Source organism: Sus scrofa, chromosome 15 (assembly GCF_000003025.6).
Source record: "Sus scrofa isolate TJ Tabasco breed Duroc chromosome 15, Sscrofa11.1, whole genome shotgun sequence".
In the NCBI taxonomy this organism is placed as follows: Eukaryota; Metazoa; Chordata; class Mammalia; order Artiodactyla; family Suidae; genus Sus; species Sus scrofa.
Window position 1 is genome coordinate 104,145,903 of NC_010457.5, and position 18,402 is coordinate 104,164,304.

General features: G+C 42.1%; 2 protein-coding genes across 6 annotated transcripts in view; both read left to right on the forward strand.

The window, feature by feature from the left end:
• The window catches only part of SGO2 (shugoshin 2), a 51,346-nt gene extending 46,525 nt beyond the window's left edge, over nucleotides 1-4,821 (forward strand). For all 5 annotated transcript variants that reach the window (XM_005672058.3, XM_021074897.1, XM_005672059.3 and 2 more), the window contains one exon: nucleotides 4,478-4,821. In XM_005672058.3, the coding sequence (XP_005672115.1) occupies nucleotides 4,478-4,493 (16 nt within the window). In that variant the 3' untranslated portion in view covers nucleotides 4,494-4,821. The remainder of the gene's footprint in view (nucleotides 1-4,477) is intronic.
• Nucleotides 11,846-18,402, forward strand: part of AOX1 (aldehyde oxidase 1) — a 76,786-nt gene continuing 70,229 nt past the window's right edge. Inside the window, 1 exon segment of the mRNA NM_001308473.1 lies at nucleotides 11,846-11,890. Coding sequence (NP_001295402.1) covers nucleotides 11,846-11,890 — 45 coding nt within the window.

Below are 18,402 nucleotides of genomic sequence, written 5' to 3' on the forward strand. Positions count from 1 at the left end.
TAGCCTCAAAGAATAACAGTCTTTTTTCTTCCTTTTTCAAACTTTAAACATAGCCCAACAAAGAGGGAATAATACTCCTCCAATCCTTTATCCATCCCTAACTTTGACACTTATCAATATTTTGCCATATTTACTTCCACTCTCCTTTTTTTGTTTTTTTAAAGCAAATCCGTACTATTGAGTAGTTTAATTCCTAAAACAGTTCTATATATATATCTCTAGAAAATGAGAACTTAACAAAACTGGACAACAGTAATCATAACTAACAAAATTATCAACAATTCCTCACTGTCATCTAATAGAAAATCCTATTCGCATTGCCTTGATTATCTCAAAAAAAATGCCCAAATGCCTTCTACACATTCAAAAATCTTATTTTTTTTTTTAGGCATAGGTGAAGTGGCTATTTCAAAAGAGCTGATTATATTTGAAATGATATTTTCAAAAGGACAGAGAGAAATATCCTCAAATTTTCTCTTTGCATTTTTTTCACTGTTTGCTTCTTCCTTTTTTTCTTTTCTTTTCTTTTTTTGGCTGTCTGTGGCATGTGAAAATTCTTAGGCCAGGTATCAAACTCGCACCACAGCAGCAACCTCAGCTGCTACAGTGACAGCTCTGGATCCTTAACCTGTGTGCCACAAGGGAACTCCAGCTGCTGGCTTTCATAAAATTAAAGACACTGATCCTTTTGACAGATATTTTAAAACATTAACCAGCAGGCGGCAACAGTGCAAAGGACGGTGGAAGAGAAGCCAGTTAAAAATGAAGGACAAAGGCCTTTTTAAAACCAGCTTTACTGAGCCATGTGTTTCATCCATTTAAAGTGTACAAGAAAGTGGTTTAGTAGATTCACAGATATGCACACCATCACCACAGTTAATTTAAGAACATTTCTTAATTTCAAAAAGAAACCTCATGCCTTTTAGCTATCATTGCTCTATCGCTCAGCCCTAGATCATCAACCGTTCACCTACTTCCTATTTCTGTAGACTTCCTTTTCAGACATTTCATATCAATGGAATCATATAATACTTGGTAGTTGTGATTGGCTTCTTGCACATAGCAAAATCTTTTCAAGGTTCATGCCTATTGTAACATGTATGAGTGATATTTCACTCCTATTTATAACTGAATAAGATATTCCATTGTATAGATTCATCACATTTTATTTACCTAGTCTGTTGATGGTCATTTAGTTGTTTCCACTTTTAGGCTATTATGAATAATGCTGCCATAAACATTTGGGAGTTCTCATGTGTACATATATTGTCATTTCTCTTGGGTATATGCCGAGTTGTAGAATTGCTGAGTCATAAGGTAATCATTTGAGGAACTTCTGGACTGTTTTCCAAAGCCACTGTACCGTTTTACATTCCTACCAACAATGTATAATTTCTCCATGTCCTCACCAACACCCGTGTTACTGATTTTTTTGATGATTCTAGCCATACTGGTGGGTGTGAAGGGCTATCTTATTGTGGCTTTAATTTGCATTTTTCTGATGACTAATGATGTTATATATCTTTTCAAGTGCTTATTGGCCACTTGTGTATCTTCTTTGGAGAAATGTCTATTCAGATCCTTTGCATTTTTTCTGTTGGGTTATCTTTTTCCTGTTAAGTCATAACTTAAACTTTTTATTTTGAACTAATTTTAGATTACCAAAAGTTGTAAAAATAGGAAGAGGTATTTTTATATACTCTTCACCCAACCTTTTCTACTTCTAACATCTTACATACCCATAGTACAGTTATCAAAACTAGAAAATTAGCATTGGTATAATATAAGATCTGGGCACTAGGTATTCTTACTGGTTATATTGTGTTTACTAGTTATCTGTTGTTGTATGACAATATTACCATAAACATAGCTTAAAGCAATACGTATTTATCACCTCTTGGTTTTTGAGGGCCAGAAACCTGTCCTTAGCCAAATTGGGTGCTCTGCTTAGTATCTCACAAACCTGTAATCAAAGTGTTATCAAGGCTGGCTCTCATTGGGAGGCTCTCTGGGGGGAGAATCTGCCACCAAGGTCACACAGGTTGTTGGCAGAATTCATTTCCTTCTGGTTATAGGACAGAGGGCTCCAGCTTTTTGCTCTTGGCTGGAAGCTGTCCTCAGCTCCTAGAGGCCACCCTTAGCTCCCTGCAACAGTGGCCTTCCAATATGGCCACTTAACTTCAAAACCAGCTGTAGAGTCTCTAGAGCAAATCCTCTAGCAGGGTGGAGTGTTACATAATGAAATGTAATCTCAAAAGTGAGACATCACATCACTTTTGCCATTTCTACTGGTTAGATGCAAGTCACAGCTCTTGTCTACACTCGAGGAGAGAGTAATATACAAGGGCATAAACACCAGTAGGCAAGGATCATGGATGGGTCATCCTTAGAATCTACAATCAATGTTAACCCCTGTCAGCAGACAGAGCTAGGAAATCTATGTATGTATCCTAATCCATGCATACGCACACCTTTATATTTATCTACCTGTAGATATAGTAAAGACCACGAATTTATACTGAAATCTCTGATTCCCGTTCAACATCACAGGATTCATTTTAGCTTTGCTTATCCATAATTTCTTTCTTCATTGGTAAGTAGCCTGGCTCTCATTATCTATTATTCATTCATTCATTCATTCAGTTCTAGGACACACATAAAGTAGTTTCAGAATTGCTGACCCCATATCCCTATGAGAAAAGTTTTACTAACTCCATCATAACATTTAGATATAGATCTTTTTGTTTTAGGTTCGTTCTTTTCTCTTCAGCCTCCTTCAACATAATTGTGCTATTCATTTCTGTTTGTATTCCATTTTATTCTACATCTTGGTAGGTTTTGTGAAACATTTGGTAAAATGTTGGTAAATATTTTCAAATGCAAAAATCACAATAAATACTAAGAGTACTGACAATCCAACTGCCGTCTTTTTCTTTTTGGATTGGGAATGGTATACAGCAGGTATATCACAGCTTCTGGTAGGCCCCCATTGAGAGTAAATTCCTACTGAAACTGCTTATAATACGTTATGGGGTGATCATCATAGGCACTGAGAATAGGAGCCAGCAAAAGTTATCGGGAAAGTAGTAACATATATATTTTTTTTAAGTCTATACCTCTTCGGTCCCACAGACTAAATGTGACAAAAAGGGATATTTTTAATAGTAAAAACCCTCATCCACAATGAATACATAATAGCTATGATACCAAATAGTATAGCAACTACCCTCATGAAGCTAAAACTAAAGGAGATGCATGGTGACTGAGAGGAACATACTAATGGTTTGTAATATACACTCTTAACACAAAACAAAGTGGGCAAAAAATAAGAAGATGAAAGATCTAAATAACAAGCAGTAGGGTAAGTCTTATGGATACATATCAAACTCTACACTGTTAAAAGAGAATACATATTCCTTTCAAGTGTTCGTGGCACAATTACAAAAGTATATCCAATACTGTGCTGTGAAAAACATGCATCATGACCAAGTGAGATTTATTCCAGGAATGCAAATTTGGTTCAGTATTAGAAAACCTATCATCATATACCATGTGAATAAACCGAAGAAAATAAAGCATATGACTTTTTCATAAATGCTGAAAAGCTTTGACAAAATTTATCACTCGATGATGAAAACAGGAGTTCCCGTAGTGGTGCAGCAGAAACGAATCCGACTAGGAACCATAATAAGGTTGTGGGTTTGATCCCTGGCCTCACTTAGTGAGTTAAGGATCCAGTGATGCCATGAGCTGTGGTGTAGGTTGCAGATGCAGCCCAGATCTGGCGTTGCTGTGGCTGTGGTGTAGGCTGGCAGCTACAGCTTCAATTAGACCCCTAGCCTGGGAACCTCCATGTGCCTTGAGTGCATCCCTAAAAGGACAAAAAGGTGAAAAAAAAAAAAAAATGATGAGAACGTTCAACAGACATTGAGGGAAGTGTATATACATACGGTTATCTTAAAGTCAGTATCTTATTTAATGGGAAGACAATAGAGGTATTTCCCCTTAAACTAGGAACAAGGCAAAAATGCCCACTATTCAACAAAGGGTTGATGGGCTCAGTTCATGATCGTGGTCATTTCTTGGGGAATGAGAGAGCTGTGATTGGAAAGGGGCACATTGGAGGCTTGTGAACAGTGGTTAATAGTTTATTTCTTAAACCTGGGTATAGGTACATCGGCATTTATTTGGTTGTTTTGAAATTGTACATTTTCATATATGTATGCTAAAGTTCAAAATAAAAAGGAAATATATAGTAGAACCTGTAATGTGTAAAATCTATATTGATTAATTTCTCATGAATCTTATTTATAATTGTGATTATCACAGAGTATTTTAAATATATGGCAATGCTTGTGGCTGAGGAAACTGCTTTCTCCTGGTACAATACAGCAGTTTTCCTCTCTATACCTCACAGCAAAAGCAGTAGCTTTGGGCTGCTATTATTGTTAATCTTCCTTTTTTTTCTACTTTGCAGGAAGATGAGAAGATGAGGTGAATTTATGGATTCTGGTTTTTCTGAATTCTAAAACCATAAGTCAAAACAGGGATATAGCTAGGATCAAGAAGATAAAACCATGATGAAAAGGTTGGGGATGTTTTTCTTCATCTTCTGCCTTTTCCTGGAGTGCTTATTTATCTATTTTTATGTGTAGATAATATGCATAAAATAGCTACTTTGTAATATTAAGCTTTTTAGGTTATTTTTGTCATTCTAAAATGTATCTTCTTGCTCACTTAAGTTCCTTTCAAGTGAACAACCGTTAACTAAACAGTAGCTGTTAGCCTTTTAACCAAATAAAAGCATTATAATTACTTTTATATCAGTTATCTTGTTGTATACCAACCTATCTTGTTTTGTTTTCAAACCGTTCAGTAAATGTGAACACACATAGGATTTTAACAGTCACTTTCTGCCCTCACTAGTTTTCTCTTGCCCTTCATTCTTTTGCTTTCAAAATTACTTGTTCAATGTCAGCTTCTGTATTATTTCCACCATATATAATTTGATGACATGGCTGAGGGGCTAACGTCTCAGGATCTTTTGAATTTGGTTTTTATAACTTTCAAGATCACTTACTATTCCAGTATTAAAAAGTATGGAGTTCCTGCTGTGGCGCAATGGGTTAAGAATCCAGTTGCAGCAGTTATAGTCACTGTGGAGGCATGGGTTCTATCCCCAGCCCAGTGCAGTGGGTTAAAGGATCTGGCATTGCTGCAGCCGCAGCGTAGGTCACAGCTACAGCTTGGATTCAGTCTCTGGCCCAGGAACTTCCATATGCCATGGGTGTGGCCTTAAAAAAAAAAAAAAAAGGTAGTAAATCTTCATGCCTGAGATAGGAGCGTAGCTTTCTATATTCAAATGACTAGTCAAATTCTATTCTGCCTAGAAAAGCCTAGACAATATCCAACAACTAAAAGAGTGGGCCCAGAAGTCTGCCCATTTTTAACAGATACTTCACATAATTCTGGGGCAGATGTCCTAGGACCAAACTTTGAGAAACTGCTGTAGGACTGCAGAGTCCCATGGAACTTTCTCATGTATCAGCAGTGCTAGTTGAATGAGAGCTAGAGGCTTTATTAAAGGAATAATATACATTAGTTACGAGCTTGGCACCCTGATAATCTGTTCCTTTCTTTTATTCCTTTTACTTTAAAGCTTTAGCCCTCCTAGAGGCATTCTCTGGTACTGTTTCCTGTTGTTTATTTCTATCTTTTTCTCCTTTCTATGAGGTTTGTCTTTTCTTCCCTTTCCATGAAAATTATTTTCCACTACATATATCAGACTTATCAGTCTTTTCTTTTATTATCTATGGAATGTGGTCACAGTTAATAATTTTCTTATTCCCAGATTTAAAAAGATATTTACCCAAGGTTTTCTTTTTTTTAAACATTTAAATTTCTGATTCATGTGGATTTGATTTGATTTTATGGTGTAAAGTATGAATGTAATTTTGACATTTTTCCAAATGATTCCCCCATTAATTAAAAAGTCCATGTTTTCCACTATGGATTTGAAGTCCTGCCTTTTCCAATTAATATTAGTATTTCAATTAGTATTAGTATTTCCATGTGCATTTAAATTTATTTCTCCATTTTCTCTTCCCTTCTACTAGTCTGTATGTCTTTTTATGCCCCACTACCATCCTCTTTAAATTTATAGAGACTTTAGGGGAGTTTCTCAAGTTTCCGCATGGAAGTTTTCCACATTTCTTGATGCCTCTTGATTCCTTTTCCACATTTCTTTTTTCTTGGTTAAAAAAAATGGGATCTTCAATTCTCTCTTCTAATCGATTACTGTTTGTATATACAAAAATTACTGATTTCTGTATGCTAATTACTATACTTTCATTGTAATATTTTCTAGATATTACCTCTTGAAAACAAAGCTATCTTTATTTCTTTTTTTTTTTTTTCCTTTTCAATTCTTCTGCCTCCTATTGCTTTTTCTTGTGTAATAGCATGGCTGCTACCCTGCATTATATGTTAAATAGCAGTGGGAATAATGGGTATCCTTATCTTGTTTCTGATTTTCATGGGAATACTTCTGGTTTTACCCCATTAAGATGCTATAGTTTGAGCTGGTTATATATGTTTATAATCATATTAAAGTATTACCTATCAATTATTATTTTATTGCGTGCCTTTTTAAAAAAAATCATGAATGTTGAGTTTTGTCAAGTGACTTCTGGAGTTTATGGAAACTGTATTAGTTGGGAACCAGTTAAGAGATAGAAATAATTATCTTATCCATCGTTAGCCATATTTTAGAGAACTGGACAGGAACTGAAAAGGCAAAAAAAAGGGACTAGTGGAAATAACTACAGGAAGCACCCACTCTCTCTGGGGCTGAGGGAACACAGAGAAGAGGATAAAATAGGAAGCATTCCAGGGCTCTGGGGAGGGTGTGCAACTGGTTGGTGCTGTTTGCCTGAAGGGCTACAGCAAGACTGCCCTGATAATATGGAAACGCTGCAGACTGGAACCATCTGTGGCTACTGAAGTCAGCTGTTCCCGCCAAGGTGGACACCCTTTCTGTGGTGACCTGCAGGCACAGGAAGCAAATAGGGAGAGCAAATTTCTCCTTCCTTCTGCATCCTTCCAGTTCATCTGTATCCCCTTTTATGGCCAGAGACTGAAGGCGATCTGGCAAAACAGAACTGTGGTTTGCCAAGACCTGGCCTTAAAGTGAGTAGAGAAGTGTGGATTTGAGATTGAAACATCATAGCTTAATAATTGATTATCCTCCTTAGACCTACTCATGTCATGAACTATATTCTTGAACTTATTGATGCTGAAACGTTCTTGGGGGACAAATCCCCCTTGTTAAGGTGTGCCAGCCATTGTCTCAACTTAAAGCCCATCTCTCTTTACTTTGCTGTGTGATGCTAGAACTCTGCAAATCATTTCTTCTTTGCTAACAGACTTTTTAATCTTCTGTCAATAGGAGGTGATAGATGGAGATGGAAAGCCAGAAAGAGGGAAAAGGGACTAGCTGCTTCCTGTTTTCCTGTCAATAGGAGGTGATAGATGGAGATGGAAAGCCAGAAAGAGGGAAAAGGGACTAGCTGCTTCCTGTTTTCCTGTCAATAGGAGGTGATAGATGGAGATGGAAAGCCAGAAAGAGGGAAAAGGGACTAGCTGCTTCCTGTTTTCCTGCTTTTCCTGTCAGTATCACCTCAGCAATGGGGCTTCATGCAGGGGCAGCAAGTGGTCCCAGTCACCAGATGGTTTAGCACCCCTGGAATGCTTGGGCTGAAACCCTTACAGGCCTTAGACCTGGCTTGCCAGGGAGCCTCCTTCAGGCTCCTGAGGTATCAGCACCATCCTTGTCACATACCATCATTTGTGACCTGAGTTCAAATTCCTGGAAGCACTTTTTTTTTCTTTCTTTAACCTCCTTAGGTATTAACAGCTGAGCAGTGCCCTCTGCTCAAAAGTCTCCTCTAAGTTTCTAGATTCTCATCTCAGCCTCCTCTTCACCCCCAGCCCCAGGAAGTTCCTATTCATTGCTGGAGAGAATGCAAAATGATACAACATTGATAGAAAAGATTTTGACAATATCTAGCAAAATTACATATGTATATAAAATCACTTGACCCAGCAATCCCACTTTGAGGAAACTATACCAAAAATTCTCTTGAAAAAATACAAAAATTTCATTATGGTGTGGTTTGTAATAAAAGGGAGCAAAAAGGAACGATCTAAGTAACAATACAGGCAGCTAACTTGAAAGCCAACTAAAAATGAAAACAAGTTGGTGACAAACACAGGGATAATCAACCTTGCAAAAGGATTTTAAATGTCAGTCTTTATGTAAATAAAAAGAATAAAACAACTGTAAAGAAATACTGAACTTTTATTCACTAGTCTTACTGCTGGTGTAATATTGATGTAATTCATTTTTTTTGTTTGTTTGTTTTTTGTCTTTTCAGGGTCACACACACGGCATATGGAGGTTCCCAGCTTAGGGGTCGAATCGGAGCTGTAGCCACCAGCCTACACCACAGCCACAGCAACGCCAGATCCGAGCCGCATCTGCGACCTGCACCACAGCTCATGGCAACGCCAGATCCTTAACCCACTGAGTGAGGCTGGGGATCGAACCCACAACCTCATGGTTCCTAGTCAGATTCATTTCCGCTGCGTCATGACGGGAACTCCCATGATGCGGTTCATTTGAAATAGGTCTAGGGACAAGATAAAGCCATTATGTTAAGGTTTACAAGCAATATTTTTGGCATCAGCAAAAAGAGAAAATAATAAAATTCAAGAAGGTTAAACAAAATTGAACCTGCATTTAATCAGAGCTTTAGATCCATATGCAGGCTATAGGAAGTCAGTAGGATGGAAGAACAAGAACACAAGAGAGAAGCAACCAGCCAAATTCAAAATGTAGTTTGTTCCATAGGACAACTGACCTGGTTTTTTCTTCAACACATTAATAGCACTAACTAGGGGGAGTGGGTGAAGAGACTGTTCTAGATTTCAAAAGACTGAAGAGACAACAAGCACATCAATTAGAAATCCAATGTAAAAAGACATTTTTTAAGACATTTTGAAGATATTGAGATATTCATCTTGTTATATGTGATCATGGCATTTTTGGTTTTATAAGGGAAAAATTTTTAATGTACATAAAGTATTTAGGGGTGAACTAATGTATCTGACATTGGCTTTAAAATACTTGAGAAAAAGGTGGGATCAAAATGGCAGAGGAGTAGGATGGGTGCTCACTTTCTCCCACAAACACATCTACATGTAGAATGATTTGCATAGAACATCTACTGAATGCTGGAAGATCTCAGACTTCCAAAAAAGGGAAAGAAACCCTCCATATAACTGGGTAGAGTTCTCACTGTGGCTCAGTGGTGACAAACCTGACTGGGATCCATGAGGTTGAGGGTTCAATCCCTGGCCCTGCTCAATGGGTTAAGGATCCAGTTTTGCCAGTGAGCTGTGGTGTCGGTCGCAGACACCATTCAGATACCACGTTGCTATGGCTGTGGTGTAGGTCAGCAGCTACAGCTCTAATGAGACCCCTTAGCCTGGGACCTTCCATATGCCTAGGGTGCAGCCCTAAAAAGACACACACAGAAAAACTAAAATAATGCTATTTGCAACAATATGGATGCAACCAGAGATTCTCATACTAAGTGAAGTCAGAAAGAGAAAGGCAAATACCATATGATATCACTCACATGCAGAATCTAAAATACAGCACAGGAGTTCCCGTCGTGGCGCAGTGGTTAAGGAATCCGACTAGGAACCATGAGGTTGCGGGTTCGATCCCTGCCCTTGCTCAGTGGGTTAACGATCCGGCGTTGCCGTGAGCTGTGGTGTAGGTTGCAGACGAGGCTCGGATCCTGCGTTGCTGTGGCTCTGGCGTAGGCCGGTGGCTACAGCTCCGATTCAACCCCTAGCCTGGGAACCTCCATATGCCGCGGGAGCGGCCCAAGAAATAGCAACAACAACAACAACAAAAGACAAAAAGACAAAAGACAAAATAAATAAATAAATAAATAAATAAATAAAATACAGCACAAATGAACCTATCTACAAAACAGGAACTGACTTACAGACATAGAGAACAGACTTGTGGTTGCCAAGGGTGAGGGGGGTGAGTGGGATGGACTGGGAGTTTGGGGTTAATAGATGCAAACTATTACATTTACATTACTATTGCATTTAGACCATGATGGAAGATAATATAAGAAAGGGAATGTGTAGATGTGTGTGTGTATATATATATATATATGTATTTGACTGGGTCACTCTGCTGCACAGCAGAAATTAACACAACATTGCAGATCAATTACACTTTAATAAATTTTTTAATTTAAAATAATTAAATGAATACTCCATAAAAAAATATGAGAGTGTGGCAAAATGTTGAACATTTTTAAAGTTCAGTGAGTCAGGTGTATGGAAGGCTACTTGTATTCTTTTTACAAATTTTAGAGGTTTTCACAACAAACGCTACATAAATGAGATGGGAAAATGTTCTACGTACGTTGAGAGAAGTCTAGAAAAGAGTTGGATCCCATCTTTTTTTAAAGTTGTTATAGTGAAGATTTCAAAAATATAAAGATAGACCCAGAAAATTACCAGTGGTAAATTCTAAGTTTGTGAGCACAGGAGATTTTTATCTTTATGCTTTTCAGTATTTTCCAAATTTATTTTTTAAATGTTTGTTTCACAGCACTGTTGACTCTTATCGGATAAAGTTGTGGTTATTTGCTCGATTAACTGAATAATGATAAAACTTTAAAGTTTATGTCAAGGTAGTTCTTGATGTAAAAAACAACACCACCAACAACAACACCTGGAATAACTATTTCTAAAACTGTGACATGAAGTTGTAACACCATCTTTTATCATTTAGCTCCTCTCCCGCGAGAAGCTGGCTTGACTGGGATTGGGTAGGAGTATTAAGAATACCGAGCTGGGAGTTCCCGTCGTGGCGCAGTGGTTAAGGAATCCGACTAGGAACCATGAGGTTGCGGGTTCGGTCCCTGCCCTTGCTCAGTGGGTTAACGATCCGGCGTTGCCGTGAGCTGTGGTGTAGGTTGCAGACGAGGCTCGGATCCTGCGTTGCTGTGGCTCTGGCGTAGGCTGGCGGCTACAGCTCTGATTCGACCCCTAGCCTGGGAACCTCCATATGCCGCGGGAGCGGCCCAAGAAATAGCAACAACAAAAAAGACAAAAAAAAAAAAAAAAAAAGAATACCGAGCTGTGTGGCACTGGGAACTATGTCTAGTCACTTATGATGGAGCATGGTAATGTGAGAAAAAAGAATGTATACATGTATGTGTAACTGGGTCACCATGCTGTACAGCAGAAAAAAAAAAAATTGTATTGGGAAAATTTTTAAAAATTAAAAAAAAATAAAGAACTTGGGGCTGCGGCAGGCGTGCTGGGAGGAGAGGTACAAAAGGAACTCCTGTCCTCGGACTTTAAATCTAGCCGCAAAGCCACTATAAAGGTACTGTAAGACGACAAAGAGCTGTCACAGGACCCGCAGTACCTGCTAAAAGGCAGGAGAGTGGAGCACAGACGCCAAGCCCCTCGGGCCAGGGGTGAAGGTTCAGCCAATGGTCTCAGGCAGAGGGCGCGCGGCGGTTACGCCCAGACATCCGACATCCGGGGAGAGTTTTCCTGGCCAGCGCCTCTCGGACCTTTGGATCTGATCTTCCCTAGGACCTTCTCCCTCGGGGTGGCTGGACTTCAGGCTCCTGCAGCCCCGTCGCACTCGCCGGGTCCGCGTCTGCCTTCTGCGACCCGGCGACTCCTCCTCGGGACCCTCGACCCCGAACCCCCGCCCAGGGACCCGCGGGCCGCCAGCATGGACGGGGCGGCGGAGCTGCTGTTCTACGTTAACGGCCGCAAGGTGAGCGCCCCCGAGGGCCGGCCCGACCGCCCCCCACCACGACCCCGACCCCGGAGCTGGAGCGCCGCGCACGCGTCGGGCCCGGGTTGCACGCGGTGGCCTGCGCCCCACCTCAGCCCTCTGCTGGGAAAGGATGCGTTTTCAGGGACTGCCTGGATCTTTGGGCCTCCGTCTTCCCGATGCTCCTTTCCCTTGTCCTTCTGGGACGCTCAGGCTGATTACCAACCCCTCGCCGCCCCATAAACAGTAATAGCAACGATGTTCTTAGCCGTCAGAGGCAGAACTTCCAAATCTTCCCTCCCTCCAACCCACCCACAAATGGGAACGTCTTTCAGGGGGGCCTCAGCTCGCTTGGGTGTGTTTGGATGAGCAGAGAGAAGTTTTGGAGCCAGGACAGGACCACAGAGATGAATTAATTGAGGCCACTCACTCCCATTGTTTCTCAAGTGACAAAATTGTAATTTTTGCGAAGTCGCAGCTTGTTCCTAGCAGCGTGAGCCGACACTCCGCTCTGGGGATTCAAAGTTTCATCACTGGGTCCACTGCTGACCTGGCAACTGCCCTCTCAGAAGCTTGGCTCCCTCAACAGATTCCCTGGGACAAGTCCAGGCATTGCCAGATGTTTGGAGGCAGCAAAACTCCCCAGGAAATCCTTTAAAATGTCCCCATGGAAATGCTCACTCTTTTGTGTGTGTGTGGGTGTGTGTGTGTGTGTGTGTGTCTTTGCCATTTCTTGGGCCGCTCCCACGGCATATGGAGGTTGGAGCTACAGCCGCTGGCCTACGCCAGAGCCACAGCAACGAGGGATCCAAGCCGAGTCTGCAACCTACACCACAGCTCACGGCAACGCTGGATGTTAACCCACTGAGCGAGGCCGGGGATCGAACCCACGACCTCATGGTTCCTAGTCGGATACGTTAGCCACTGCGCCACGACAGGAACTCCTGGAAATGCTCACTCTTAATGTTGTCCCAGTCTACGGATACTACTGTGCACGCAGGAAACTGAGGCAGGAGCATGAGAGGGTTTCTTTAAGCACAGACAGCCAGGCAAGGGGCCCGTCATAGCTGCACCTCCAAGCGTGCTCTGTGATTCCTGTTTCAAGTGCCCCATGTGATTCAAGGCAGGCACCTTCAGTGGGCCCTGTGATTCCTGCTTCTGGGTCAAGGATAACCTGGCTTTCCCTGCCTGACACAGGGACTCACCGGGAAGCATAGGAAGGTCAAGCATCAGGGCTGCTCGCTTGTGAGGCTCCTTTGAAAGCCCGAAGCATAATTTCAGATTTGGATTTCATGTTGTTTTTTTTAAACAACTAAACTGTGCAAGTTCTAGGCCCCATAAAATCTTCTGTTCTTGCTGCCTGCGTTCCACACTAGATAAGATGAGCTTGTTTTTCCTAAATCATGTTGGGGGCTATTAGGACCTGCACACAGGTCTGCTGTGAGGGGGAACCATGATGGGGGCAGGTGTGTGTGTGTGTGAAGTGATCGCATGATGTCATTTTTTTCTTCTTTTGTGTAACTGAATGGCACAGTAAATACACACGTCTGTTTTGTTTTTGTTTTTGTGTTTTGTCTTTTTGCCTTTTCTAGGGCTGCTCCCGCGGCATATGGAGGTTCCCAGGCTAGGGGTCGAATCGGAGCTATAGCCACCAGCCTACGCCAGAGCCACAGCAACTCGGGGTCTGAGCCATTCTGCAACTTATACCACAGCTCAGGCAATGCCAGATCCTTAACCCACTGAGCAAGGGCAGGGATCGAACCCACAACCTCATGGTTCCTAGTCGGATTCGTTAACCACTGAGCCACGACGGGAACTCCGAGTCTGGGCTTTTTACTTGGACAAATAAGGATTCAATTCCAGCTCTAGCTCTCATGGAGCAACCTAACCTCACCTCAGTTCCTCTGTTAATACTACTGACTTCACAGCGATAGTGAGTTTTTAAACCATTTGTCTAAGGGCCTCCTACATGGCAGTGTTTCAGTGACTTCAGAGGGCTCAGAAATGACAAAGTACCTGTCTCCACAATGACAATCACATCGTGCTGGGGAGACAGGTGACAAGCATATACACAATTGGAAATGTGTAACATCAGGCAGTGAGAAGTGCTTGGGTGAAAAATAAAGCAGAGTGAGGGCACAGAGAGTGGGCAGGAGCTGGTGCTTCAGGCAGGAAGGGTGTTTAAGACTCTGAGAGGCTGACATTTGAGTGGTGACCAGTGTGAAATGAGGAGCAAACATCTGAGGGAAAAGCCTTCCAGACAGAGGGAAGTGGAGGTGCGAAGATCCTCAGACACAAGGATTTCTGCTGGCTCGGGGGATGGCGAGGAGGCTGGTGGGGCTGGAGAAGTGGCCAGAGGCCAGGTGACTATGGCTTTGGAGGTGATGGTAAGGGTTTTAGTTAAAGGAGGAAAGAGGTGTCTAGCTTCTCCCCCCACCCCCTTCCCTCCCCTGCTCCCAAACACAGTGTAGTGGAATTTTTAACATAAGGGTTAACAATGTTTTGCAATCTCTTGATTTTTTTTTAAACAGATAAACTGGTTCTATCTTAAACTTTACCGATAGGTTAAATATCTTGTGATCATTTGGAAAGTGCACTGTAGAGACATTGATTTTGTTGTTGCAATTACCCTCTTAAAAGAAGCTCTGTCACCCTATCCCTTCCCTGATCCGCCCTTCAAATTCTGTTAGGGGTGTGCTTTGGTCCTGGCAAGCAAGTCTGATTGCCCCAGAGATAGAATTAGAATAAAACGTCTCTGGTTCAGAGGGTGGGGGAGCTGTTGAGAAAAGTGACAGAAAAAAGCCACCAACAAAGAGGAGTCTTTTTTTTTTTTTTTTTTTTTTTAATTTTCCCACTGTACAGCAAGGGGGTCAGGTTATCCTTAGATGTATACATTACAATTACAGTTTTTCCCCCACCCTTTCTTCTGTTGCAAAATGAGTATCTAGACATAGTTCTCAATGCTATTCAGCAGGATCTCCTTGTAAATCTATTCTAAGTTGTGTCTGATAAGCCCAAGCTCCCGATCCCTCCCACTCCCTCCCCCTCCCATCAGGCAGCCACAAGTCTCTTCTCCAAGTCCATGATTTTCTTTTCTGAGGAGATGTTCATTTGTGCTGGATATTAGATTCCAGTTATAAGTGATACCATATGGTCTTTGTCTTTGTCTTTCTGGCTCATTTCACTCAGGATGAGAGTCTCTAGTTCCATCCATGTTTCTGCAAATGGCATGATGTCATCCTTTTTTATGGCTGAGTAGTATTCCATTGTGTATATATACCACCTCTTCCGAATCCAATCATCTGTCGATGGACATTTAGGTTGTTTCCATGTCCTGGCTATTGTGAATAGTGCTGCAATGAACATGCGGGTGCATGTGTCTCTTTTAAGTAGAGCTTTGTCCGGATAGATGCCCAAGAGTGGGATTGCAGGGTCATATGGAAGTTCTATGTATAGATTTCTAAGGTATCTCCAAACTGTTCTCCATAGTGGCTGTACCAGTTTACATTCCCACCAACAGTGCAGGAGGGTTCCCTTTTCTCCACAGCCAAAGAGGAGTCTTGAAGTCAGACATAACCTCTGGGATTAAAGCCTTGTCCTTGAGGAGTTTCCTGATGGCCTAGAAGTTAAGGATCTGGTGTTGTCACTGCTATGGCTTGGGTTCAATCTCTGGCCTAGAAACTTCCACATGCTGTGGAAATCTGAGTCCCCATCATGGTACAGTGGAAACCAATCCAATTAGGAACCATGAGGTTGTAGGTTCAATCCCTGGCCTCGCTCAGTGGGTTAAGGATCTGTCGTTTCTGTGAGCTGTGGTGTAGATCGCAGACGCAGCTCAGATCCCAAGTTGCTGTGGCTGTGGTGTAGGCCGGCAGCTGTAGCTCTGATTTGACCTCTAGACTGGGAACCTCCATATGTCTCCGGTGTGGCCCTAAAAAACAAACAAAAAAATAAAGAAAAAACAAAGCAGATTTTCCAGCCTAGATGTTAACAATCATTTCCACACATCAAGTGCTTACTGTGTGTCAAGCACCTTGCTGATCACTCTGCAGGGAGTTTAATCTTCACCCTAGTTCCATGAGAGAAGGTACAGTTATTAGTCCCATTTTGCAGAAGGGAAATCTGAGGCTCAGTGATATTATGCAACTTGCTTGAGGACCCAGAGCTGCTGAGAAGCAAAGCAGGCAGTACAAGACTCAAATGCATGGCTGACCAGTTCAAGGTCCACAGTTTTGATCTCCATGCCTCACTACCTCATAGAATAACACACTTCAGTTTCTGAGTTGTGTTAGAGAGTCGCATCTAGGGTATAATTTATTCATGGACTCCTCCTTCCTCAAACTTCGTGTTAACTGAGTCACCTGCCTTGGGGCACCTGGTGAAGCAAGTAAGATCACAGAAATCTCTCTGCAACTGGATTTCTGATGGCATGGCCTAAGCCCTTGCCCACTGATACCTTTTTGTGACTTGGGAGGATTCTGGAAAAAAAAAAAAAAAAAGGCACAGATTACAGGCCAATCACATCACCCGGAGTCTCCAAATTGGCTTCAAAGCCTCCTTTCAAGGGGAAGTTTTGTTTGTTTGTTTGTTTTTGCCATGCCCACAGCATGTGGAAGTTTCTAGGCCAGAGATTGAACCCAAGCCATAGCAGTGACAACACCAGATCCTTAACTTCTAGGCCATCAGGGAACTCCTCAAGGGCAAGGCTTTAATCCCAGAGGTTATGTCTGACTTCAAGACCCCTCTTCGTTGGTGGCTTTTTTCTGTCACTTTTCTCAACAGCTCCCCCACCCTCTGAACCAGAGACGTTTTATTCTAATTCTATCTCTGGGGCAATCAGACTTGCTTGCCAGGACCAAAGCACACCCCTAACAGAATTTGAAGGGCGGATCAGGGAAGGGACAGGGTGACAGAGCTTCTTTTAAGAGGGTAATTGCAACAACAAAATCAATGTCTCTACAGTGCACTTTCCAAATGATCACAGGATATTTAACCCAGCATGCACAGCGCCCTGGCAGGTCTGCTTTACATGTAGATAGAGCCAGAACCAACCCAGAAGTGTTGGGAAGACTAAAAAGTGGTCATTACACTTTATTTTCTCAATAGAATTTAGGGCTTTATTATTAGTATAGGAATCTAGAGAGAGTGTCCATTGCCAGCATTTCCTGGGGTTGTTGGTTCACAGGGTTGAGAGAAGAAATTCCTGAGCTGCTGAGATGGCTATAATAATTCAGAGAAAACTGGAGGCAGAGAGGTGGCTTAGGCAGGAAGAACCAACAATTGTAAAGAATTTCAAAACAACCTAAAGCTCAGGCAGAAGCCCCCTCACTAGTTGTCCCCTCAGGCCCCTTTCTCTGTTCAAAGGCTGCTGGGGGTATTCTCTCCTTACCAGGCCCCCCCAGTACCTACCTCTTTCTCCCATCTTCTTCCTCCCAGCGTATCCCCTTTTTCCATGCGTTCAGCCCTCTCTCCTCCTAATCTTTCCCTTTTTTCTTTCTGCCTCTGTCTTGTGTCTGGCAAGGCCCCCTGTGCAAAGAAAAGCAATATCTGAACCTCATGTACTATGAACTTGATACCTCCCCAAGGGCTAGCGGAGATCCAGAAGGACACACTCTGCGCTTGCAACACCCAAGGCTTTCCTGAGATGGGAGCAAGCCGTGACCCTGAGCTGAGAGCTGGAATCATCCCTGCCAGCCATCAGTGAGAATAGCTCTGTTCCTCAACCCCTCCCCCACCCTGCCTCCCATCCCCCCAGCCACCTTCTGAGTCCTGACCTCTCTGTTTCTTTCTAAGACCTGCCAGGCTGCTGTGCATGCTGGGTCCTTGCCCCCACTTCCCTCCTCCAAAAGTGCCATCCACCAGATCAGGAAAAATAAACACATTTCTAGCTGATGGCACTTTGAGCCAGATTCTTGAGACATTTCCTGGAACAAATACCCAAACCAGCAAGGCCTGCTTCTCCATTAATTCCTTCCCAAAATATACAAATATCTCTCAAGCCTAAAATGCTCTTTTTCATTACCCAGTTTCTGTCTGTCCATTAAAATGGGGCTTCTGTGGATTCACTATCATATGTATGAATTTGGATTCGTTTCAGCTGCAAATGGCACAAACTCAAAACTAAGTAGTTCAGAAAAGATCCTGAACTTTTTTGTTTGTTTGTTTTTACTTTTACATAAAGGATATCTGGGAAGAGACATTGCAGGGCTGGTCCAGAAGCTGCATAGTATCATCTGAGACCCAAGTTCCTTCTCTCTTTTTCCTCTGTTGCCATTAATGTGTTGCCTTATGGTCTAAAATAGCTGCTGGCATTCTAGCCATTTCATCTTTATTACAGGCAGTAGGAAGAAAGAAAGAGAGAAAGCGTGCTGGAATGGACAACCAACAGACTTTGCAGAAATTATTGGCACTGCTCTGTTTTTCTTTCTTCTGTTGCTAAGTCCAAGTTGGGGAGATATCATCTCTCCCTCCTTAGTGTTCTCATAACAAATGATACATAGCAAGTTATTCAT